Source organism: Acanthopagrus latus, chromosome 12, assembly GCF_904848185.1.
Source record: "Acanthopagrus latus isolate v.2019 chromosome 12, fAcaLat1.1, whole genome shotgun sequence".
Classification (NCBI taxonomy): Eukaryota; Metazoa; Chordata; class Actinopteri; order Spariformes; family Sparidae; genus Acanthopagrus; species Acanthopagrus latus.
The window spans coordinates 23,733,310-23,759,709 of NC_051050.1; the positions used below are offsets into that span (position 1 = coordinate 23,733,310).

Sequence of the window (26,400 nt, forward strand, 5' to 3'; positions counted from 1 at the left end):
AGCTGCTCACTGTGATTAACCTCCTCTGCAGAGTAATGAAGGAGGTGAGGAGAAAAATCTGCCTTAAAGGAAAACTTTATCCAGAAATTTAAAAAAAAATCCATGCTGATGGAAACTCAGGTGAAGAGTCGTCGTCCACAGAAACATTTCTGGGGTTTTACAGCTTTTAGAGTCGCTGCCAAACAACTGAAGCAGCTGGAAACTTGATTTAAAACTTGAATAAAACTCGTCTAAATCTCCAGAATACTCTGAGATCCCAAATTGATTTGAAAACTTTATGATTTAACTCCTCAGCAGACAGCGTTGTGAGCTTTTTGCTCAGCAGCTACAGTAAAGATTGCATCTTAAAATAAAAAAAAAGGTGATTAAATAACATGTTTTTAAAATCAACATGTGATCTCAAGCTGAATGGAGCCAAATTCAAATTGTTTGTCTTGTTTCGACTTCAGTTGTGAAGCTCCAGAAATGTTTTGTGGACGATGAAACTTCAGCTGAGTTTCCATCAACGTGAGACAATAAGTGAATTTTCCTGGTTGTGCGAACTGTTCCTTTAAAGATTTACTCACATTAACTTGACCTGCACGCTCTCTGAGTTCTCACGGTGAAGTCACCTGAGGGAGACGTCGTTCTGAATCTTATTTTCAGCCAGAAAAGTGAGTTTAGCACAAAAATCCATCTGTTGTGTGTGTTTCCTGTTGTGTTTTCATTATATTTGTGCAGTTGGTGTATCCATCTGTGCAACAAACCTTCAGTCCTGCAGCTGGAAACTTTGTGAATCAAACAGAGGCAGATGTTTTTTTTTTCTGTAGAGAAATATATCCCAGGTTTATTAACCTCATAGATTTCTTCAAATGCCTTACAGTAGTTATAAAACAGTATGTACACATTGCTTTAAATCCATGTTTTGGAAGTGCTTCTCCATCTTTGTTCAACCATCCAAATAAAAAGAAAAAAAATCACAACCAAGTCAAACAGTCTGAATATTAAAAACCTTCCAGCCAGGTTCTCTGCGTCTACTGTACACATCCTGGGGAGATTAATACCTATGTTTTAGTTTTTCCAGGTCCTTGAAATTGATGAATACTGCCTTTTTTATTCTCTGTGTGCAAAGAAATAGTAACCTAAATGTTTCGGAAATGGACGATAAAAGATGAAAACAACCCCCCTCAAACCTCAAACAATCCAGTGGTGAATGATACACAGTGTGGAAAACTGGCCCGGCCTGAGAAACGCAGCACCAGAGAATATTTAACCTTCACACAGGTCTAATCATCACACCGCCGCCGGGCTAAAGAAACAACACTACAGGAGTTGCTGATAAGCCCGGATCCCTCCCCTCGCTCCGGTCCCGTGGTAGAAAAAAAAAAAAGGTCTGAAGAATAAAAACGGCTTAGCAGATCGGTGGAATTTCAATACTCGGAGCGGCGGGAGAGGAGTCGAGATAAGAGGAGGGGTGAAAAATATGTCAGGAGAAAGGAGTCGTAGGGAGGAGGAGGAGAGAGAGGGGGGAGAAAAAAAAGGGATACAGGATGACAGAAAAGAGGGAGGACGGGGAAGGAGAAACAAGGAGCAAGCTTTGGTTATCTAATGAGAAAACAGGAGGAAGCTGCAGGAGATAACAGCAGTAAATTATGATCTGAGGTCAACGCTGTGCAATGTTTATTGCTATTTAATGCTTCCCTAGCAAAACAACAGAAATGAAACTTTAAAATCGACACCTCCTCCCTCTCTCTCTTTCAGCGTCCCACAAATGCCCTTCTTTCCTCCGACGTCTTCATGTACAAATTATTTACAAGAAACAGAACACAAACAGTGAAATCAGGGAACTGAACACAGTGTCGAAGCCGCGTCTCACAGCTGGAAGCCCGATTTTCACAGAACCACACCTTCAGGTGCCTAGAACTAAAAACAAAAAACCCAATAAATACAATGTTTACAATAAATACAACATTAATAAGTTTAAGAACAGTTGTTTGCACATTTCCCAGTACACAAACTGGCAGTCACACAGCCAACCAGTGGCTTCACTGGAAAACCCAGCATCAGACCGATTGCTACATGAGACCTAAGTGAACCAGCAGGCAGGTCTAAATCTTCTCCCAGCAGAAGGTAAGGCTATAATAACTAGAATATATATATATATATGTATTTAATTTAAAGAGCAGGTTCTTCCTCACCTGCTGAATAAAACCTATGTGTTGATCTTCTCCAGGGCCGGACTCACCCAGCAGAGGGACCACGGGGGGGAAATAAGCTACTGGGCCCCCCGATAACTCCCCCAGTCCTCCCACTACAGACTGTGTGGCGTCACCAGGAGGAGATCTGTTATTATTCTACATACGAGAATGAACCCGGTTTAACTTGTGAACAAACGTCAGCTTCAATGAAACAACGCGGTAGGTTAAAGGTGAGATTCTGTATTTTCACAGCTGGACTCTTTATTTACATGTTTGGATGTGTAAATGATTCGCGGAGAGGTTTTCCTACGATGAGCCTTTTTCTTTAAGAGGTGTAATAAGTGAGAATTTGCCATCTTTCCGAACAAGTAAGAGGCAGAACGTCACCAGCTAATTTGTGCTAAATGCGGCTGCTGTTAGCACGTTAGCTCAGTAAACCGTACAGCTGACATTAGCTGAAGATAGGCGCTAACTGGTTAGCATGCTAACTTCAAAAGACTTCTCAGCAACACACAGCTTTGACATGACAACAACACTGTCAGGCAATTTTCCTTTACAAGTTTAAATTTGTATATTTCACATCTTTAACCAGAAGCAGCAGCTGTGATACTTTTCTCCTCCTCACCACCAGACTCCATTTACAAAAACAGTAATTTTACCTCACAGATCATCATCAACACTTAAATCGTCTTTTTTTTTTCACTCTTCCAGCAATCCATCAACTCTGCTGTCTGTAAACATGATGGAAACTGTTCATACTGAATGACAGTTTTTGTTTAATAATATCATTTTTGTCTCATTCAATGAGGAATCTCGTGAGAGGTTAAGTTATTATAGCCATTGTCTCATCTAGAGGATTAAAAATCAGTTATAAAAATCAGCCATGACTCTAAAAAATTTAATTCCCGCTGTCAAGCTCCCCGAGGTAAACTCCTCTCTACAACTCTGACTCACTTTTCCAACATTGTCTCCCTGCAACAACTCACATCTCACAAGATTTCTTTTGTTTCTGGTTACAAAAAGGTTCCTTATACTTAACAAAACGTTCTCCCTCTGTAGGAATTGTTTCCATAATGTTGCCAGACAGCAGAGTTGGAGATTGTTGGCGCAGTAAAAATGGTTTTTCGTGTCGGATGAGCCGTGTGGTAAAATTACTGTTTTTATCAATGGAGTCTGGTGGTAACGAGGAGAGCGATCCAGCGTCTGTTTGTAGTTAAACAAGAAGGTTTAAGTAACTTCAACACTGCAGCTGCCAGCTGACGGAGGCGATCATCTGATACGATGCCCAAACATTTGCTAAGTGAGAATCATTTACACACTGACACACGTACATCTAGAGCCCAGCTCTGACACAAATACCAGAACTTCTCTGAATATAATTGTTTGTCATTTTGCTAACAAGCTGGCCGGCCTCTCACCTCCTCCAGGGTTAGCTGTGTGGTCATTTTGGTAAAGCACAAATAAATCTTGCAACATGCAACACGTGAGCACAAAACCGAAATGACGAAGGTCTTTTTTTGGATCCTCTTCAAGACCTCGGAATAGAAAATAAACCTCAACGCCCGTCACAGTTGGGCGTTATCGGTGCATATACCGAGTCGTTTTTTTCAAAATAAAATCAAACACGCTCAGTGATCCCGGGGCTTTACACGGGGGGAGTCACAGCTAATCCAACGTTTGGAGATCATCCCAGAAAAAAACAACAGAAAATGCTTTGGAATATTCAGTTTTCAGACTTCTGCTACGTAACTCACAAGTTTAAAGTGTTTTCAAATCAGTGCTAGCTTATACAACAGTTGTTCCTTATCTTTTCTTTTTTCTCTTTCAAATAAATCACTATATCATCGACAAAATAAGTCATCTTTACAGTGTCACTGCATAAATAGGAGGAGGAGGAAATAAAAATAGGTAGATTACATGCTAGCAGCTTTAACGTCAGCTGCTCACCCACACAGGGTGAAGGGTGAGCTGCTGCTCTCGTCTTCACCTTAATCTCTTTATCTCTGCGTCTTCAGTCCACCGGAACAGAACCCAGTGTCCTCCGTTTGTTTGTTTTTTTCCTTGCTCCCAGCACGGGTTCAACAGAGTCATTTTACACACAATTAAAATGTACTTCACATTGTTTTAGGTGCCATGTATATGAAGCAATCCCTGGTTTTTGGATACGGACACACACGAACAAACAGTATGTACATAAACTGCCGCCCGCAGTCACAGGAAACATCGTGAGGGTCTGCGAGGAGACGTCGCCAGCGTGGATCGGAGTGAAGACGTGCAGTGGAATGTTTGCTGTCGAGTTATTGTGCTGCGAGTGTTTTCAGTGTTAAACTCCGGACTTACAGCGAGCTCACAAGGTCAAACACAACGAGGGAAACACACGTCGAGGGAAAAACTCGACATTGTGGGAGGGGGGGACTGATTTCTTGCTGAGAATCAGGTGAACAGATGAATCTCGTCGGGCCGGGATCACACTGCTAGGAGTTTTAAATCCCTCACCAATTTTTGAAGAAGAAGAAAAAGGAGTTTTAAAACCAGGAAACAGCTGATCACAGCAGTCAGTCCATCACTTCATGATGAGCAGCTGGACAGCTGCTGAGATCCAGGAGCTGCAGCGTCTCCTCGGTCTCTGTAGCTGTCTTCACTGTCCGCTTGTTGTTGTAGCAGCAAGCTAACGGTCGCTGCTTTCAAATTAAAAGCCCCCCGCTAAGAACCCAGTTCTAAACTCCAATGGGGTGCAATGTAAAGCTCTTATTTTGAAGAAAATATCCAACCTGCTTCACTGTTCACTGCCCAACTTCCTGCTTCACGTCACGTCATGTTTACATCTACCTCAGTGGAGGCTGTTTGGAAAAGAAGGAATATTACACCTGCAGCCTTTACCTGGCTGCACATGTTCCACCTTTTAAAAGCTCTAAAAGCAGCTACAGTGTCACAGTCAACACGGGTTATCTATCTTCAGAAAGACCTGGGGAGGAATATCAGAAGTTGTATGCTAGCTAACGTATTAACCTTGCTAACTTGAACCCCGACCTGAACTTCAAAGTTAAAGACTTGATGACTCAAAATAATTGTCTGTGTCTTTTTTCTGTTTTGTTATTTACTTTGAGTTTGACTCGACTCGACCTAGAAAAGGACGACTTGTGACTTTAAAATTCAAAACCTCTCGTCTGACTCTCAGCAAGAAAACAGATCAACTCCATTTCCAAAATTAGAAAACAACTGCTCCTAAATTCACACCGTCATGTTTATGGTATGCAGAGACTCCTGACCTCAGTGATTTAAACCTCCCAGCTCCGAACCAGAACCGTCCGGAGCCCAGTTCTGTTCTGGCTTTTGAGGAGTCTTGTGCAGAGAATACATAGAAATGCCCTCATTAAACTTTGACAGCAGATGATGTTTAATTAAAAACACGTTCTACTGGAACCTCTAAACTAAACTACATGTTCCTCTGGGTTATTTTGGTCTTTTGTGTTACACATGAACCCAAACTGGCGTGCGAGGAGACACGTTAACCTCTGACATCAGTCCACAGGTTCGGTCGGCTCGTCCCGTTCACAGTGAGAATATATCGTACAGCGTCGTCTGCAGCTCGTCCTTCAACTCAAACTGCAGAGTTTTCAAGAACCAAAGAAAGAAAACAATAAATAAAATCTCTAAAATACAAAACAAGAAAGTGAACGTCAAATATATATATATATATAAATAATTAGAACATAAAATAAATATTCTTATATCACTCTCGGAACTTAAATAATTTAACACATATTGCCTTCACAACACTAGTAACATCGACTTAAAGGGCCATACCGGTGTTTTTGTTTCAGCCTCTTAAATACAAATCATGTGTAATTTATTATTCTTGCAGACTATTTTTTAGTGCATGCAAGAATGTAGTTTGTATTTCTACTTTTTTGGCAGCAATTGGTTTCAATTCAATTCAGTTTTATTATTAGAAATTAAAACATTCATGATGGCAAAAGCCTTTAAGTACTTCACATTACATTACTTAAAATGTTTTTAAAAATATTATCTTTATTCTGTCTTCAAATAGCAAATTTATTATAATGTTTTGATGTAAAATAGCAAAAATAAAGTTTAAAAAGTGTTTAATTTAAAGACGTCTCTCCTGCTGCAGGGAGCTCTGATTGGCCGGCTGTCGTGTGTTGGCAGGAGTTCAGCCAATCAGAGCTCTAGTTGCTTGAGTCAACCTGAACTCGACCTGCTTGAGTTGTGAAAACATAAAATCTGCTTTTTGTGTTGTCACGTCTAATATTACGACGTGTTGTTCAGTTTGAGTTGATGTTTAAAAATGAATGAAAACCAACAGCTGCCTTTAATTTGCTAATATATCCAAAAGCTACAGCATGGTTTGATAAATTATCTAAAGCGTAACATTCAAGATTTGTATTAAATGGGTGAAAACATTCAAAATCACCGGCGTGGCTGTTTAACTTCCACTCAGAACAGTGAATCTGGTCTGTTTGCTGGTAGTTGAATTGATTCACCGACAGCTCAGCACAGACGAGACACGGAACGATTCATTCGTAACTACGCCTCGATAAAAGCCGCCTGAACTCGAGACAACACTCTTCGAACAAAACTGGCCTTCGATAACAAGACCTGACGGGAAAAAAAAAAGCAACCGTACTGAAACGAAACCTCGGCTGTAACCGCGGAGCTCCTGGAAGTTTCACTCTTTGGAAAAACTGAATAATAAAAAAAACAAACAACAACAACAACAGAACAGATTTGCTCTTCACAGTAGCCGGTGCAGCAGGGTCTGGATCGACAGGTGGGAATGTTGAGGTGTTAATGTCGTACCGGTGGTGATTTAAAGGCTCAGTTCACAGAAGTTACAAAAAAAACAAAACAAAACCCCAAAACCTTCAAATAGTCTCCGTTTCATGTGCGGAGGTTTTGAGATATCTGCCACGTTTGTTTCTGTCGCTCGGATCATCAACAAATTAGGTTTGACAAAAAGCTCTGGGCGGTTCCCATGACAACAGCTAACTGACGAACAGCGTTGCTAGGAGACATGCTGTCAACCCGCCACCTTACGTTACGTACCGGAGTCTTTTTTGATTCCCTTTATTTCCCGACAGGCACACATTGTTTACTGCACCAGTAACAACAGGTGGAAGCTAACTAGCTAGCCTACCTTGCTAAACATTAGCAGTGAAAGAGCCTAGCTAGCATTAGCCACCTCTTCCTTTTTAATGAAGAGAGGGTCTGACTTACGTTAGCACTGATCACCTCTCCGTCTGTCCCCTTAAAATCAAGTTTGGCTACATCGAACAGTCTTTGGCGTCCATGTTTGTTTGGTTTTCAGGCACTTCCTGACTGTAAGAGCCGAGTCAGATGATCTCAGTCGTGATTACAACTTGGAAGTTGACTTTTTTCTTTTTAACAAGCTGTACAGTTTAATGCATAAGATTTGAGTGCACCCACACAGACGTCCTAGTTATTCTGAACACAGATCTCACTGTTAGCTGTTCTTCTACAGGTGAAGTAATTTCTCTGAAACTAGCTCACACTGAGGTCTGTAAATGATCCAAAGAAACTGGAGAATTGTTTCAGTAAAGACACGTTTCTGTTGAGTTAATATTTCACTGAGGTCGAGGCAGAAATCTCAAAACCTGGACGAACAGAACCAAAACATGTCGGAGACCAGCCGAGGCGCTCTTTGTAACCTGGGTGAACTGAGCTCACTCACATAGAAACATCCCCGTCCACGTTTCTCCTCCTCACTCGTGTTCCCCCTTCAGTCTGTTCTCGGTCTTCTTCGGTGGTGGGAGGGGATCATGCAGGAAGGGATCTGAAGAGGATCTCTGTTTACAAAATACACAGATGTGCTGATCCTCAGCATCCCTCAGACGACTACAGAAAGGTTCAGGAGACAACAAGCAGACAGGAACAAGAAGTAGTGCGAGTGTGTGTTACGCAGGTGAGTGCACAGGTGGTTTGGTTCCCCCGCAGGGATGGTGGTTAGATGGTGCTTTCAGTGTGTGCGTGACTGATGGTGTGAACGTGTGGGTGGGGGTGTGCCTGGGTGTGGCTGGGCCTGCGTGGGCCCGCACAGTTCTGCTGCTCACTGAGCAGAGTGGTGGTCTCCCCCGGCCCGTTCTCCGGCCCGGCAGAGGCCGGGGACTGCTGGGCCTTGGAGGAGAGGGAGGAGGTCTGAGAGGAGTGGGGGTTAAACGTGCCTGTCGTTGTACTGATGGAGGACGGAGAGATCTGGGAGAGAGAGACCGTGTGGTTGCTCGGAGGCGGAGTCGCTTGAGGCAGACACTGGCTGGGTCTGCGGCTGGAGGAGGAGGAGGTGGTGGTCGGGGGCAGAGGGGCGCGAGTGTTTGACGGCTGGCGCCGTGCGGGAGGCGTGGCCAGCGGCAGTGGGTTGCGGTTCCCGGGTGGCGTCGCGGGGGGCAAAGATGCCGACGTGTCCAGGCGAGTGTGGCTGCCCTCCGGAGACTGCGGCGTGCTGTCCAGCTTGGACGCCAGGAGACCGTTCTGGTACTGAGAACGAGTGATCTGAGGAGGACAGAAACCATTGGACTGCCTGTATCCATGACAACGGCTGCATCAGCTCAGTCAGCTAAACAAGAATCAGACACATTTTTCTGCAGAGCGACTTCTTCAACTGCTGATACTCTGGGTGTATTTTGCTGATTGTCCTCCAGGATTTCTACCTGTAATATGTGTTTTTTTTCCCCGATAATGTACCTGAATCTGAGCGTTACCTTGACAAACTGCAGGTCTGTGAGAGCTCGTACGCAGAAGTCCGGTATGTACTGGAAGGGCGTGCCCGGGATCTGAGTGATGCTGCCGCCCACGGAGCCGACCTCCGGAGCGCGCTCAGTGCAGCTCAGAGACGCCGAGCGGTTGAGGTTGCCCCCGTGTGACGGCGAACGAAACTCTGGGATTAACAGAGAGAAAAAGAGTTAATAATTGAGAGAGAGAGAGAGACACTGAGGAGGACACACACACACACACACACACACACACACACACACACACAGATAGATAAACATTAACAAAAGCCGGAAACACACCGAGAAACAAACAACACCAACAACAGGAGAAACTGAGTGAAAAACATGAAAACATGAGCTGAAGACGTCCGTGAGAGCAACACAACACACAGACACACAACACGTACAGCACACCACACGTGTCGATGTCGATCAGAGAGATGAGATCGTGTTTGTTAGCAACGCCACAAACATGCCATGCGATGAGGCGGAGCGCATCGTTTGAGCGTTTCACGGCTGAAGCGGGTTTCCGTCTGCGCTCAGAGCAGGAGCCGCTCTCATTGGCCGGTGTTAGTGATGTCATGGAGGGTGACGTGAGGGCGGGAGAGGCGATCTCGTCGTTCTTTTTTTGTTTGTTTTTTTAAAGGGGTTGTGTTAAAGGAGAGAGAACGTCGGTGATGATCGGAGAACTTCAGTGAGAGGAGATCAAGAGGGAGGTCACAGCTGAGCTTAAAGGAGCAGTTCAAACATTTTGAGGGAATACACTTTATTTTTCTTTCTTTTTAATCGAGGTTGAATGAGAAGATCAGTAACGCTGTGATGTTCATATATGGTCACTTTAGAGCTAGAAGCTAATTAGCTTAGCTTAGCATAAAGACTAGAAAAATAGGTTGCAAGAGCTCATCTAAACTTCAATCATCATCCTGTATCTTCTCATTTAGTTTTTTCATAGATTATATAAGATAGGCGGGGTTAGCTGGTTTCAGGCGTTATGCTAAGCTAGGCTAAGCTAACTGGCTAACTTCATATTCAAAAGGTCAGGCATGTGTGGTGTCGATCTTCTCAGCTGACTCTCGGAAAGAAAGACAAATATGTGTATTTGTCAAGATGTCAGACTCCTTCCACCACAGGTCTACAGTCAGATCAGCCCGCTGCTCTGGTTGATACGTGACAGGAGTTGTGATTAATATCTGACCACAGATCAGTGGTTAAAGGGGAGGAGGTGGTGACGGGGGGGTTAGAAAATAGAGGGGGGCCACGCCGAGAGCCCCATCCAGCAAGTTACAATCCAGATTCTGACGGGAGAAGACGCTGTGATCCGATGGGTCAGCAGAACTCTCTCTGGTTCTGATCCCACCCTTTAAACCCGACGCTGCTGATCGTTTGGGTTATACACTCTTCCATCGTCTTCAAGCTGACGTCTTTACATTTAAAACAATCCACTAACTTTTCATGCTACAGAACAGAGAGAAGCAGCACGTTCTCAAATTCACGAAGCTGGAACAAGCAAATATTTGGCATTTTGTGCCAGAACAATTTTATATTTAAATTTGCTGGTTAAAATAAAGAATTCTGTGCACCTTTATTTGTAATTAAGCTAATTTAGACAACATGCAACATTTTCTGCCTCTTTCATCATTTACGGTGGCTCAAACGTTTTCTCAAAGAGCTTAAACAAAGAGGCAAAAAGCAAAGTAAACTTTAAAAAAGCACAAAGTCTGGACGTGTTGCCGACAGTGTGTACAAACTCCGGGCCTGGACTTGCTGGATCAGGGCTCTGAAGATGATGGAGGAAAAAAAAAAAGGGGGGAGATGGTGAGATAAAAGAGGCTTAAAGAGGAACTCCCTCCCTCCTCCCTCCTCCCTCCTCTGGCCCATGCGAGTGTTTACCTGGGAAACGAGAGAACAGAGAAAACCTCTTAAGAGAGAGGCGTCGTGGAGGGGGGGACGCCACTGATGGGGAGAGAGGAGGGGTGACGGCTGAGAGAGAGGAGGGGGAGGAAGGGGCAGAGAGAGAGAGATGAGCTGCTTGGTTTATTTTCATTTCAGCCGATCGGAAAACACGTCGCCGACTCTGCAGTTATTCTCTCGAGATGCAGAAGTTTTTTCTATCCAAAAGACACAAGATGGAACGAACTCATCTGCAGGACGACTGTCGGAGTAACGACACGCAATTAATCTTCTGTAGTAAAACAAAACAATTAAATTCTCTCGTTTCAGTGTTTTCAAAAAAAGATCCACAAACCAAAAACTTCCAGAGAAAAGAAAAGAAAACAGATCATGTTGTTAACGTGAAATGTTAAGGGAAATTAATGATATAACAACATTTTTCTAACATTTCATATTTTAACCTCTTGTCTTGGTTTATTAACAACTCACTATTCATCTCAAGATAAACATTTTATATTTTAACAATAACGAGATAAAAAGCATAATTATATTTTTTTATAATGATGCTAAGTTCGTATTTTGGTTATCAAACGGCAGTTATGTTGCTGCTGAACCTGAAGCTTCACTCTCGTTGAAGTTCAGACGTTTTTTGACTGTCTAAAGATTTAGCTGCCCTTTAATCATCAGTATCATACGATTTATAGAAACAGCTTCCAGTGGTGGCGGCGGAGGACTGTGGTCCAAATAACTCCAGTATTCTGCTTCCGTTCAGATGAGCTGGCCTTTCAAAAACAACATTTTAATGTGTTTTAACATTTCTGAGGGTTAAATTAAGGATTTTGTATGAGGATTTAAGAAAATAAATGTTTTTAGGGTGATGACAGAAATCCAAAGGTTCATTTTAAAAGCTCAACAGAACATAAATGTAAAAAGGAAATGACAGTAGCAGCTTTCAAAATGTCTAAAATAAAATAAAAAGTGATTTACATACCATTTCTGTCAACTCTCTGCTTTTTATTTGATTTTGAAATGTTGTGGCGTTACTGATCTGCTGATAAAAACACCATCTTCAAATGAAACATCTGATAATTATACATGCTGCTTTGAGATAAGATACGGTTTGGCTCTGTTTGGAGTTATAAACCATGATAATCACACAAGATAAAACTGTAAAACTGTCACATTCAGCTCAGGTTTTAAAATCTACATGTGTGCGTTCAGGATGAGGAATGATCCGGCGTTTGACATTTGATGCTGCACATGCACACAAACTGAGCTGCATAATGTGCACATGGAGTACAGACAGCAGTTAACCAGGGACGCAAAACAGCTGACAGGAAGTAAACAGGACAGCAGGAGCAGAAGAAGAAGAAGAAGAAGAAGAAGAAGAAGAGACATGTTTAAACAGCGGTCATGGCGCTGCTGAACCAGCAGGAGTCACCAGAGTTTCTCCTCTGACTGAAGCAGCAGTGATGAGGTGTGCAGAGGAACTCTGACACCAGCCGGCTGCTCTGTGGCCTCTCAGGTGGGATGACATCATCCAACACCTGCAACAAGCTGATGCTCCATCAAACCTTCTACTTAAGGAAACTGTCGACCTCGCTGAGAGAGAGAGAGAGAGGCCTCTGACTAAACGTTTTGAAAAGGTTTTGAAATAAATAGAAGTATTTGTTGCTGCTTAATGTAAAAGGCTGAAACAAACAAAATGAAATCTGAGGATAAAAACACGTCGAGGAATCGGGTCGATCTGTCTTTAGTGTCTGCGGTCGATCTGTCAGGCGGCAGCTGTCGGCTGAAGACAAACTGCCTGAGCTCGGGCCGCAGTAAGTGTTTCCCTATTTGGACTAAGCCTATTGACTTCAAACTCAAACAGCTTTATTAGCAACACGCGCTGACGCAGCACTTTGTGAAAACAGACAGAACGTCTCCGATTCCTTCAGTTCAGTCTTCTGAATCTTTAAAGGGCGACGCCGCCCGTTTCACACCTCAAAGTGTCTTCTGTGGCTGCAGAGGAAGCTGCGTGTAATCTGATAAACTACTCTGTCACTCAAGCTTTGGAGCTGCATTGTGGGTAATGTAGTGCACAGGTGTTTCGACTGGATCAGTGAGAAACAAAACAAACGGGTCTGTGTTTTCATAGCACTCACATCAGGGCTTCTAGGTCAGATCTGAATTATTAAGTGTCGTCCACACCAAGAACGATCGCAGTGACAATAACGATGTGTGTAATTAGCAACTCATACCACGTGTGTGTGTGTGTGTGTGTGTGTGTGTGTATGTGTGTGTGTGTGTCGTCTCACCCAGCGATGCCGAGCTGAGAGCCATGACTCCGTAGTAAGAGAACGGGCCGGTTTCAAACTTCATGTTTTCGTTTCCGGCTTCCACCTCCACTCGCCCCTGAAACACACACACACACACACACACACACACACACAGGTGAGGACATTTTGTGTAATAAGCCCATTTATCTCGCAGTGTGTATTGTTACAGTCGCTCAGCGAGCTCTGTTGTTGTGCAAACTCCAGCAGTCGTCTCCTGTGGCAGGTAACAGAAACACTTTGACGTCCTATAAATATTACATCCTGCCACAGTGTCTCTTTACCTCACACACACACACACACACACACACACACAGTATATGTTTTTTCAGGAGGTGGAACAGGAGCAGCGGTGCTCAGGTGTCCCTCTGAGTGTCTGGATTCACTTCATCCACACCTCAGGTGTCGACAACAAAGCCTCCCGGTTCAAACACACACTCACAAAAGAGCCGCGATACACAAACATTAACACACACGCTGGGCTGGACACTTAACATGAATGATGTGTGTGTGTGCAGGCTGACAGCTGTTAATAGTTTTCATGCATGAATGTGTTCCTCGGCGTGTACGAATCCTTACGGTCAGGTGACGACTTTTACATCACACAGACCCTCGACGCAAATCTACAAATCAAACGAGTGTGAGAGTGGACGATCACCTTTATTCAATAATGATCACCAGCGTTTGGTTTAAAAGTCATGCAGACGATCCAGAGGAACTGGTGCGGCACCAGTTCCTCTGGATCGTCTGCATGACTTTTAAACCAAACGCTGGCTTTGGCTTTAAAATAGATAAATGTCAAACAAAACGACGAGGGAACAGCTGCTGGCTGGTTGATGTTTTTTCATGTTCGGCAGCGTGGAGGTCGTCGTAGGAAGTCTGAGCACTACACAGCTTGTAGTTTGACAAAAGGAATGAAACGTAGTTTAACGATGCTCCGAACGAGACTTTTCACCCCGTAATTCTGCTAATTAACGTTATAATAAAGTTGTTTTAAGCATCATTAATACAAATGTCTTACATCAAAGTCAGTCTTGTTCAGTCAGCACTTAAAAAAATAAAATAACTGAATACATAAACAAAATCTGGTCAATTTCCCTAACACCCAAATTTATTATCTGTATTTAAAATCTACATTTAAAAAAAACAAAAAACAGAACAAAAACTGCTGTTAATTTTGCACTACATCATGTAAATATGTATATATGTCTATTTCTTCCCTTTTTAATTGTATTGCTTATTGTTCCTGTTATTGTAATATGTTTCTGTTTTTGTTATATTAAGTCGCTGCTGTGACAAACAAATTTCTCCGTCTGCGGGACATTAAAGGATTTCTGATTCTGATTCTGATTCTGATTCTAAAATAACGACTTTTTGAGGAAACGTGGCGATGTGGGAAACATTCACAGACACAGACACAACAAAAACTTGACTTGTGAGGCGTTAGTGACCTTTGACCCCCAAGTTTAGCCCAGTGCGTCCGGTCACGGGGGCACGAAAACGTCAAAAAACACAGAAGATGTATCAGCGAGTAACCTCGTATTATAAATCACAACGAGGGGATAAAAGGATGAGAACAGTAAAGAAGGAGAGCAGGAGCTGTGATCTGATGCTGCCGTGTCGATGTTCTGGTGTGAAGCAGCAGCAGCTTCTTCCTCCTCTGCGCTGCGCTCGTCTCTTCCTGGTGCAGAGGAGGGATTTACTGACAGACAGCTCGTCCTCCTCTCTGCTGCCTTCATCCCTCCTCAGCTCCTCTCTGCTGTTTACTCCTCTCTCCATCTGCCGCTGCTGATTTTACAACACCCGTCTCTTCTCAGCCGCTTTTCTTCTCCTCCACCCTCCTTAACCCCTTCACTCCCCCGTCTCTCCCCCTCCGTGTGCCTCCTCCTTACGTAAGAGGATCTATTAGTGAAGGTCGTTCACACCGAGCAGCCCCTCCAGTTTATTCTTATCGGGATGTTTTATTTTGTTAAAACCTTTCAGGGACGTTTTATTTTGAAGCTTTTCTGCACATTATGACTCGTGGACACGAAGCTGTTTGATGTAAAACCCCGTCCCTACGGTTCTTAAATAAAGCATATAATTAGAGCTCAGTTAATCAGTGGATTAACTAATTAGTATCCACACATATTTTCATAATGTGACACATGTCTCTCTGTTGGCTTTTAAATGTGTTTTTGCTTTTTCTTTATGCTTTAATATCTTTAATGAATTTCCTTGCATCTGAATGGTTCAATATAAAGAAGCTTGTCTCGCCTAACTGATTATTTGATCATTTTAGTCATTGTTTTTAGCACAAATTACAAATATTACCAGATTCCAGCTCCTGAAACGTGAAGAGTTCATGTTTTTCTTCGTCTGCCGTCAGAATAAATTTGTGGCTTTGTGTTTCATCTGTCGGCTGTGACAAAGATTTAAATCGTCCTGGTTGTTTATAGTGAAGAAAAACAACAAAAACAAGGACTTAAGAAACATTAAGTCAGGCGAGTCTTAATAGGTCGACCTGCATGTGCGCTAATACGCCTCCAGACTGACGCGGTGACCCGGGATAAACTGGTACCAACACTAATCTTCCACCAGCCGCAGCGTGAAGGTGGACGTCTTCATCAGCAAGAGGCGAAATGTTTTCATCATCATCATCATCATCATCATCATCATCATCATCATCATCATCACTGTTGTTCTCCGTAAATCCACCAGTTTGACACATTGAAGTCTGTTTACAGGTTTTGAGGAGTTCAACTGCATACGTGGAAAAACTAGTATAAAACCGTTTGTGGCTCCGCTGCACGTAATCTGATAAACTGCCTCATGTGATGTCACTGAGTGACTGAGTTGCATTGTGGGTAATGTAGGCGCCAGGCTTTTCAAAACAAATGATCAAAATCGACACAGCAGATCCAGAGATGTCACCTCATCTATTCCACACACTCTTCTTACTTTTTACCCAAGAAAAAAAAAGGAGCCTACATTTCCCACGATGCAGTTTAGCCGCTGAGTGACATCACAGGAGGCAGTTCATCAGCTTCCTCTGGAGCCACAAAAAACCCTTTAATAAATGACTTCTACCAAATGTTTCTTCTCTTTAGTATCACAACGTTTATTTAAAAAAAAGGTACAATATGTAAGAAACGTCCACCAGTTCAATTCATACTCAAAACAAGGTGGCAGCATATCACCACAATAACAGCTACCTGCTGCTAACTGTAGCTGCCGTTAGCTAGTTAGCTCAGTTAGCCGTGCAGCCAGCAGTCTGGACTACAAAGTATCGGTACAGATGTAAGTGAAGGTGTTTTTGGAGGATATATAATATATCTTTTGTGATGACTGCTTACAAAGCGATACAACACTGCGTGTGTGTGTGTGTGTGTGTGGCGTACCTGCAGGATGAGTATAAAGTAGTCGACAGGTTTGCCTCGCTGGTACAGGAAGTGCTGCGGCGAGCGTTTGTCATTTTCGTTGAACTTGAGCTCCTGGATGACGTCCGGGTGTCTGAGGACCCTCAGCAGAACCTTCTCTGTGATCTGGAACGGGCTGAACAGGCTCACCTCTGGGTCCAGGACGCGGGGACACAGAAAAACACGTCAGTTTTGTATTTTAGAGAGCAGATTTCTTTTACCAATCTATGCATAAAAAAAGGCACAAACACGTTCCCTCTTTATCTCTCGGCGGCATCTCAGGTTTCACTGATGTTTGTGTCTGACCCTTAAACAAACGTCACACCACATAACCGAATATATAACCATTTAAATCGACACCGAGAGGCTAATTGAGCTAAATCTTGAACTCAAGGTCAGCAGGCATCAGGCCCACAGTGACCCGTGTTAATCCACTGCAGGCTGCAGAGAAACAGTCTCCTCAGTGACACTGAAATAAAATCTGCGAGATTAGCTTCACCTGTAGCCAGGAAACGATGAGCTGCCAACATGAGCTGAGGAGAGATCTTCACTTTGCTGTCGGCGTCGTGCTTGAAGGCCGAGAAGTCGGGCTTGTTTTTGTTGGGGTCGACCTTTTTCCTGTTCCTGTTGTCGGCTGCAGAGGAACAAGAGTCAGACGGAGAGGTCAGCGGTGCAGCGAGGGAGCTAGCAAAACAACAGGACCGCTCAGGAGGTTCACGGTCACCAGACGATGAAGGCGACCTGTTCGCTCGATCTGTGGGGAGTTTCGATCACGAAGGTTTCACCCAGAACAGAACCTGAACATAAGAACTGCACTCGGCCAAAGAAAAAGGTCCGGCGCAACTCCCCCGAACTTTGGATTAAAATTGGTGCATGTGTTCAGTTTTCACCACTTAAAGCAACATTATGTAGAAAGACGCCCCCTCAAACTTTCATACCACGGGTCTGTAAGACGTGATGCAGTTCTGGGTTAAAGTAAACATACATGTAACTTTGTGGAAACAGGTCAAACAGTTACATAACGTTGCTTTAAATACGCAGCTTTATCCTCACGAGGTCAAACATCTCGAGGTCATCAGTGTGTGTGTCTGTGTGTGTGTGTCTGTGTGTGTGTCTGTGTTGATGACGTGTGTTTCTGTGTCGTGGCCGCCAACCAGGAAAACGCTGACTCACTGTAAAGGTCGGACTCGTCCAGGATCTCCGACTTGATGATCTCCTCGATGACGTCCTCCAGCGTGACCAACCCCAGCACCTCGTAGAACGGATCCCCCTCCCCCTCGTTGTTCACCTTCTGGACGATGGCCAGGTGGGATTTACCTGGAGAGGAGAGGAGAGGAGAGGAGAGGAGAGATCAGCTGAAGGTTACAACCAGCCGTGAGCTGTGAATCATCACTTTATGCTCCCTGCATCTCCACAAACTGTTAAGAAATCATCTGTCAGGAAAGTAGGGCAGCATCAAGCACGAGGGAGGAAAAGAAGTCGAGGTTTTGATGTGAAGCTGCCTCCTAAAGCTTCAGCAGCCGGCCTTCAAACACATTCAGGCTCCTCTGCTACATCAAAACATCCTGTCTTGTTTTGTTTTTTTTCAATTTGGAAGGCAGCGAAAGTGACGCCTGCCGCTTCGATCTGTCGGTGGATTTATCCCCGACTGCTGGGAGGACAGATTGATGCCTTAATATAGCCCAGGCCGGACTTACAGCTCTGGAGAGGAAAAGAGCTGGAAGAACTGCCAAAAATGAGATAAAGAGGAGAGTCTGGAGGGAGGAGAAGAAAGAGGGATGTAGTTGGAAGAAAAGAGGAACAACAGATTAATCCTCTCCTGGCTCTGTCCTCCTGAGCTCTCCTCATTAAAAAAAAAAAAAAGAACCCTATAAGACTGTTTGTGCTTATGCTCAGGCTTAGTGTGCATGTTGTACAGCGACTGCAGCAGCGTGACGCTCGTGACCGCTGATGGCAGCTAATGACGGCTGAGTGAAGCCACGTTATCTGGTGAGCAGGAGAGAGGCGGCCGGGACAGAAAGCTGTCACAGCTACTCGCCGTCAAGACACCAGCGGCGTCTATTTCTGTCCTCCGCGGTGATGCTGCTGCGTCTACATGAGTGAGTGTGTGTGTGTGTGTGTGTGTGTGTGTGTGTGTAACGAGTCCCAAAATAACATTAATGTCAAGAAAAAGTCTCCTCTGAAAGTCTGAAGTAGGACTGGAAGTGTAGGAGTTTATTCACGTGTCAGTTACAAGGCTGATGAAAGCTGATGGAAAAGAAAATAACAGCTGCAACGATGTGAATATTTTTGATTTTTATCCTCGTCTGTGAGAGTAAACTGAATATTTTTGGGGTTGTGTACAAAACAAGAACTTTGAGGACGACATGTTGGAAAGTTTTCACTGTTTTTCTGACCATGTATGAACCTGCAGCACAGACACAGCTTCTGTTCTCGAGGTGTTCGCTCCCTAATCAGTTAATCTAACTCAGGAAATAGTTATCAAAGTAATCAACAATGAAACTAGCTGTGAGTCGCAGCGAGAGCGTACCGCAGGTTTAAACTTGATAAAAATCTGTACAATTCTGTGAAACTGTAAAGACATCTCGTTAATATTCTCAACTCTTCTCAGAGGAAACTCTTCACAGTTTTGACCCTTTAAGTCAAATTTAGCGCTGAAACAAAACAAATTCACAGCAACGTGGATCAAAACGTGTCTGCAGGGATTTTCTTTCACGCTGCTCATCTTTAGCTCGATGCTAACAGCTAACCCTGGGAAAAGTCAGCAGCGTTTCACCCGCAGACAGAGTTTTAACCTCAGACGAAGGCCGAGTGTCGCATCACATCACAAACAGAATTTGTAGAAATGACACAAACGTCTACGCCATAACATCTTTTCACACATGATTCTGGCGATGTGATACGACACACACGTGCTTTTCACACTGCACGTAGCCGCAAGCTAAGGGAGCTGTTAGCCCTCGAGCTAAGACGGCGTTTACACCGACACACTCCATCGTGGGTCAAACAGCGGTTAATCACCTGAACACCAGGTGGAGGAGAACAGCTCCAGTGTTCAGCCTGACACAGGTCGTGTCGAGGTGCAAGCGTCAATCATTCAGCCGTCGTCTGAGGTTAAAACTCTGTTAACAACCTGTGTGTGGCAAGAGTTATCCAGAGAGAGCTCAGAGCTGCAGTGTGACACGTAACGTCTTAGACCGATGACTCTGACGCTCACCTGACCCAGCTGGACCCACAAGTGTCCTTAACGACTCTGTAAGGAAACTCAGTTTAAAACCCTGCGACTCTGATCCTGATCCTGAAGCCTCCTGGATGAGAGAAACCGAAACAAGTCCAGTTTTCTGCGATACAGCAGTTAAGATTTATCTCAGTGACTGACAACCTTCATCAACATGAAGTCTTAAATTAACATTAATGCAGTATTTCAGTGACGTGTCGGTCCTACGATGACTTTTAAACCTTCGCTCACAACTCCAGAGTTTCTGCAGGTTGAGCTGTAGAGAAACACGTTTTGCTCCACACCTTAGTCAAAATAAAATCACATTTGAAAATAATGCAAATAACAGAGCCGCGCTGACACGTCATGTTAAGATGGTGAGGACGGATCTTTTCTGGTCTTTCTTCCAACATTTCTGTGTTTTAAGCAGGTGTGAATGAACACCGTTTCCCAGAAGCCCCTCTGACTATCACAGATTAAACACTGACGAGCGGGTCGAGGGGCTACAACAAGGTCAGACGTGTTCGTGGTAACAGCAGGACGGGAGGATTTTAGACAGCGCAGGTCACAGACACATGACTTTAAACTTTAACTGTGCTGCTTAACTTTTCATGGGAGTTGTAGTTTTATTGTACGCTCACAGAATAATCAGTGGATGCTGGAGATCATCATGTCAGATACTGAGATTTGTGATACGAGACGTGATTTTAAAGGGAATTGTTGCATTTCATGTTCAATTATGATGACAATCAGCGTTTCCCTCGAGGTTTGTGGAAGTCTTTGACGCACATATTTGGCATTTTTTTCAATTAAAGAAAAAGCAATTCCACTTCAGTTTGGACCGTCAGACTTATTGTATCTGCTCAGAAAAAAAAACAACTGGACCAACAGCAACCACTAGATCTTGGAAGAAGTGATTTAGTTTTAATGATTTTTACATTAATTCAGGTAAAAATCTGCCCAAAAAAAACCAACTCAAGCGCTGTGACGAAGCTTCATAACGACCTGGACCTGATGTCAGGACAGATTCAGTTCTGAGCAGAAGTCAGTGTTGATCTGCGTTATGAGTCATCGTCCACGCGAACATCAGCGCTGCATGTGAACCGCCGCTGTCACAGCCGAGCAGAGCCGGGCCTGTTGGACCTGTCGGGCCTGTGGAGCGGTGCAGCCGACAGACAGACATGACGACTCATCGTCATCATCATCATCAGCTGGTCTGAGAGCAGAACACACTGACCTGATGTCAGCTGTGTTTCCTCTGAACCCTCCACAGAGAAAAGGTCAGAGGTCACGGTCCGTCAGCCTGCAGCGGGTTCACAGTTTGCTCAAAGGCACTTCAGCAGGACGAACATCAGCTGACACACGAGCTTCAACCTTCAAGTTCAAAATCTATTTCTGACATTTGACGAGACAAAATCTCCCAAAACTGTGAAGCTTTGATACTTTTACTTTTAAAATTAATTTTCTTTTGGTTTCAACTGTTTGTCAAACAAACAAGACATTCGAACATTAATAACTTCTGTATCATTGATTATTATTATATGGGCCTGTTTGGATATGAGTGCTGTAAACTATTGATCACATCTCTGATGACTGAACTTTGGTTTATTGGTGATGAATTAATGATGAAATATCTGCTGCAAATAGCCGCAGCTGTTCTGTTTATAACGTTAACAAGTCTGGAGGTGACAGCTGAAATATTGACATGCAAACGTCCATCTACGTCTGCAGCCGACTGTATTTATAATGTTATTTCTGGCGTATTTCACAGCAGATGAACCATTTATCTATTCTGTTTTAGTTTGGCAGCTTCAGTCCTCCATATCTGACTAAAAGAAAAGGTAAAGAAAAGGTCCTGAGATCTTCAAACAGCATCATTGTCATCATAATAAGCTCTGATCACTGCAGTTATGATCCAGGCTTTGTGGATATCAGCGCTGAGATTTCCAACACTAATCCCTCGCGCCTGAACATGCCAGTTTTCGTCAGATCTAACAATTTTTTATGCAGTTTCTGAAGACAATCAGTGAAATCCAGAGTGAGTGTTGATGGAGAATGACAGATGAAACGCTGACGTGTCCAATAAATAAAATACAACTTATTTCAGAGCAGTGATTCTCAAACTGTAGACACAAAGTGGGAAACGTCCAGTGACCAGCACGTCCGAAGCTCAAAAATAAGTGTAACAACAATAATTTTATGTTTTCACATCGAAAATGATCATCATCAAGCTTGATCCTGTAACCTTTGGACAGAGTCTGGTTTCCTCTTGTTTCCATTCTTCATGCTAAGCTATGCTAAGCTAAGCTAACTAGCTGCTGGCTGTAGCTTCTCGTGTAACAAACAGACATGAACTGAATCCATCTTCTCATCTGCGAGTTAACGACTTTGATTCCCAGATTGTTAAACATTTTCCGGTAACTCTTGAGATTTTGTAACGAGGCCTTGGTAACAAAAATGATAACTTAAAGGAGCAGTACATACATTTTTCAGCACGGCCACAGAGGTCAACCGTGAAAGCAGCTGATTTTGATCCATATTCTCGTTTGTTGTGTGTTAATTAACAGTCTTAAACTGTTATACTGTGATAGTTTCAGGGTATACCATCATATTAAACCTGACATCTCTTATACAGTGTTGAATTCTAACATCTAAGTCTTATCAAATACATATATTTCAAGTTTTGATCAAGTTTCAAGTCGGTCAGGACTGAAAATCTGATTAACATTTCATCTTCACTTCATCGAGACATGTTGGAGAATAAAACTTGCTTGCTTGCCAGTTGTAGTTAAAGAAATGTACAATATATACTGATTATGCAGAATTTCAGAATAACATATTGTCTTAATGAGTGATAATTACTGATACAAAGCTTCTTTACACACTGCTTGATATCAATTAATCATTTTGCGTTAATTTCTGAAAACACATCATGATTTATTTTGGATTAATCACATTTTGTGCTGTTAATCTCAATCTGTTAAGTAACTAAAGTTATTAAAAACATATAGTGGAGAGAAAAAGTTAAATATTTACCTCTGACATGTAATTAAATATAAATATAACGCAGCAGAAAGTTAAAATAATCGGGTAAATTACCTCAAAGTGTAGCTGACAGTACTATTTCCTACCTGTGACACGATAAATATTGATTTTGGGTCTGAACATAAATAAAGTTTAAAGTCTCTGGTTGTATTTTATATTTGGTGGTTGTTGAGCAGAATAACTGCTGCCGGATTATAATGTAACTGAGTACATTTACTCTAGTAATGAGTAAAGTTTGTCTGAAGTCACCAAATGTTTGCAGAAGTTTTTTTTTTTTCCATCAGATTTGATTCGACACGTGCAGCAACATGTGAGCATCATCAGCTGAACACACGTCCATCACGTGTGTTTTCTGCAGTTCTGTGTGTTTAAATGTAGGCTGCGATGTTCCAGTCGTCAATAGTTCTGATCGATAACGACAGAGCTGGAGGGGGGGAGAGAGGGTTTGTGGATCGGAGCTGCGACTGAACATTATTTTCATCTCAATCTTAAATCACACGAGGGGCCGAAACTAGAAGTTACAGGTGGACGACAAGACAAAAGCAAAATGTTTTTGTTTTTTTTTAAAATTTGTCTCTCAGGGCTTCCGTAGTTCCCTCATCTGACCCACTTCTGTCCACTCGGACCATCAGGCTCAGAATACGACACATAATCAATAACTTGTGGTCGTACATATTGAAAGAGCATTTTTTACCCCACAAAAAGTTGTCAAATCAATAAGTATTGATCCCTTTAGATCTGATTCTGGAGCAGCTGAAGGTAAAGATGTAATGAAGGCAGGATTGTGTTACAGTTTAACAGTAAACTGATCACGATTGATCAGTGATTGGCTGATACCAGCTGATTAAAATCCAATTAAATCCTACTAAAAGCTGCAACTGACAACGATCTATATCATCAATTATCTCCAGATTATTCTCTCAATTCGTCAAAGCATCTTCTGATCTCTAAACTGTGAGGAAAAAGTGGAAAGTGAAAGTTTAATCTGGACCTTCAGATGTCCGGTTCTGTCCAAGGAACAGAACCAACAACCATGTTTAATTCACACATAAGAGAAAGATGTCTGTTCTAATACCAGCTGATTGATAACCACACTGACGGGATCAAAGTCAGGTATTGATCGTCTTCTAGTAGAAAATAAAAGTTTGCATATCAAAGAAAATTGGAAAACAGTTACTGATAACCTGTGATCGATCAATAACAGGTGTTTCATTGGCTGATCTATCAGAACCAAGCGGTCCAAAGACTCGTCGTTAACCGTCATCAGTGACAAAGAAAGCAAAGAAATCCTCACATGAGGCAAATAATCGATTAATTGATTTATGGATCATCAAAACAGCTGATGACTAAATGATTAATGGAGGAATCAGTGTGGAGGCTGAACAGAACAGAACCAGAGAGCAGCTGAGCAGAACCAGAGAGCAGCTGAACAGAACCAGAGAGCAGCTGAACAGAACCAGAGAGCAGCTGAACCTCTGAGGAACCTGCTGATGGGTCTCACACACACACACACACACACACACACACACACACACACACACACACACACACACCTTTCTTGAACTCCTCCAACATGGCGTCCAGCTTGGTGTCGTGGAACACGAAGTGGACCGGGTGGTTGTAGAACTTGGTGATGGTCTTCAGGGTGGTGCAGTCGTCCGGGTCCACGAAGGCCAGGTCCTTCACGTACAGGATGTCCACGATGTTGGACCTCTCGTCGTCGTACACCGGGATCCTGGTGTAGCCGCTCTCCATGATCTCGGACATGGTGTTGAAGTCCAGCACCGCGTCCGCCTGGATCATGAAGCAGTTCCCCAGCGGGGTCATCACGTCCTCCACGGTCTTGGTCCGGAGCTCCAGCGCGCCCTGGATCATGTTGAGCTCCTCCTTCACCAGGTCGTTGTACGGCTCCGTCACCTTCAGCATCCCGACCAGCTTCTCCCGGTTGTACACGGTTCCGATCTCCTGACCCAGCAGGACGTCCAGCAGCTTGCTGACGGGGAAGGACAGCGGGAAGGTGAGCAGCATGAACAGCTTGGTCACCATGATGGTGTTGGCTCCGACCGCCAGCCCGTGGCGCGAACACAGCGCCTGCGGGACGATCTCACCGAAGATCACGATCCCGATGGTGGAGGCCACCACGGCGCCCAGCCCGGACCCGATCAGGTCGTCCAGGAGGATGGTGAGGGTGGTGTTCACCAGCACGTTCCCCAGGAGCAGCGAGCACAGCAGGTAGTTCCCTTTGCTGCGGATGGGTTCGATCTTCCGGGCGTATTTCTTCTCCTTGTCGGTGCCGCAGCTCTGGACGATGCGCAGCTCCATCGGGTCCAGCGCCATCAGACCCAGGTTCAGGCCGCTGAACATGCCGGACAGCACCAGCAGGCAGGAGATGAGGATGGCCTGCAGCCACACGGGCAGCAGGGACTTCTTCTCCTCCAGCACCAGCAGCCTGCCGTCACTGTCCCCCAGCTGCACCCACCCGGCGCCGCCGTCTCCCGGCGTGCACAGCGCGTACTCCTTCTGCGGCTCGCTCTTGCGGAGCGGCTTGATGTTCATGGTGATGACTCCGGACGTGCCGCGGCTGCTGACGTTCATGAAGCTCCCGATGCTGATGTCCTTCGTGAAATCAACACAAGTCCTGTCCGGCGCCTCCATCATGCCGCTGCCTCCTCTCGCCGCCGCCGCCGCCGCCGCCTCCTCCTCCTCTGCCGCCGCCGCCGCCGCCGCTTCGTCCCCGCCGTCCGTCAGCTCCGTGAAGCGGATCTGCGTCCAGGCGCCCGAGTGGAGCTGCACCCCGTAAAACCGGAGCTGCACGGTGCTCTCCTCAGTCACCTGGATGACACCGTCGTCATTGGTGCTGGCCGGCTTGTCGCTCCTCTCCAGCCGCATGCCGAGCACCTGGCTCCCGCCGCCGCCCCGGCCGGGCCCCGCCGCCGCCGCTGCCGCCGCCGTCTCTGAGCGGCCGCCGACGGCGCTCCACAGGAAGATAATGACGGTGAGAATGTAACCCTGCTGCCCGCTCCATTCTGTCGCCATGTTTGTTTCACTGCTCGGCGACCTGGGCGCTGACGTCATTTACTCATGTCCGAGCGGCTCCGCCCCCCCGCCGCGCCATCACACACACACACACACACACACACACACACACACACACCCGTTATCACCGCCTACCGGGCGGCGACAGGTAGAGCCGACACACACACACACACACGTTTCTCCCCCCTCACACACACTTTAGATGTGTTTTTGATGCTCACACTGCTGCAGCACGTTGAGGTAAACATCCTCAGATCACCTGCGTCACCCCCCCCTCCTCCTCCTCCCTCCGCGGCCATGTTACTGTCTGGAGGCCCGGGGCGATGCGGCTCACCGCGGATGCTGCTTCCGCTGCTGCGACCAGCGGTTCTCATCCAATTGTATCCGGAGCCAGCAGCTGTTATGTAAAGGCACATGGCATCTGTGAAGCAGGGCACCCCCATCACCTCCTCCTCCTCCTCCTCCTCCTCCTCCTCCTCATCCTCCTCCTCCTCCTCCTCCTCCTCATCCTGCACCATCCCGCATCCCTCTGGCACCGAGTCCGGCCCGGTCCGACCCGGCCCGCTGGCT

At 44.7% G+C, this 26,400-nt stretch overlaps 1 protein-coding gene and 1 long non-coding RNA gene across 5 annotated transcripts; one reads left to right on the forward strand and one right to left on the reverse strand.

The window, feature by feature from the left end:
• Positions 1-339: 339 nt before the first annotated feature.
• On the reverse strand, positions 340-26,057 carry LOC119029653 (metal transporter CNNM4). Of its 4 annotated transcripts, none has more exons than XR_005078042.1 (8): positions 24,348-26,035; positions 17,706-17,849; positions 17,032-17,166; positions 16,515-16,684; positions 13,117-13,213; positions 8,915-9,090; positions 7,891-8,705; positions 340-1,902 (listed from the first exon to the last, which is right to left on the reverse strand). XR_005078042.1 is itself a non-coding variant. In XM_037116661.1 (8 exons), the coding sequence occupies exons 1-8, from the start codon at positions 25,867-25,869 to the stop codon at positions 8,163-8,165; spliced, it is 2,877 nt and encodes a 958-aa protein (XP_036972556.1). In that variant the 5' UTR covers positions 25,870-26,047; the 3' UTR covers positions 5,551-8,162. The 4 variants fall into 4 exon arrangements, 3 of the variants coding, with proteins under 3 accessions (XP_036972556.1, XP_036972554.1, XP_036972555.1); XM_037116661.1 differs by lacking the exon at positions 340-1,902 and adding an exon at positions 10,817-10,906 and having other exon boundaries at positions 5,551-8,705; positions 24,348-26,047; XM_037116659.1 differs by lacking the exon at positions 340-1,902 and having other exon boundaries at positions 5,551-8,705.
• Positions 1,976-3,790, forward strand: LOC119029662. Its single transcript, XR_005078047.1, has 2 exons — positions 1,976-2,109; positions 2,213-3,790. It is a non-coding gene; the product is annotated as an uncharacterized LOC119029662 (long non-coding RNA).
• Positions 26,058-26,400: the final 343 nt, after the last annotated feature.

Coding starts and splice junctions, on each gene's coding strand:
- LOC119029653 (XM_037116661.1), bottom strand. CDS start 25,869: ATGACGTCAGCGCCCAGGTCGCCGAGCAGTGAAACAAACATGGCGACA. Junction 17,167..17,705: donor GGACGAGTCCGACCTTTACA/GTGAGTCAGCGT, acceptor GTTCCTCTGCAG/CCGACAACAGGAACAGGAAA. Junction 10,907..13,116: donor TCTCAGCTCGGCATCGCTGG/GTGAGACGACAC, acceptor CCTCTCTCTCAG/CCGTCACCCCTCCTCTCTCC.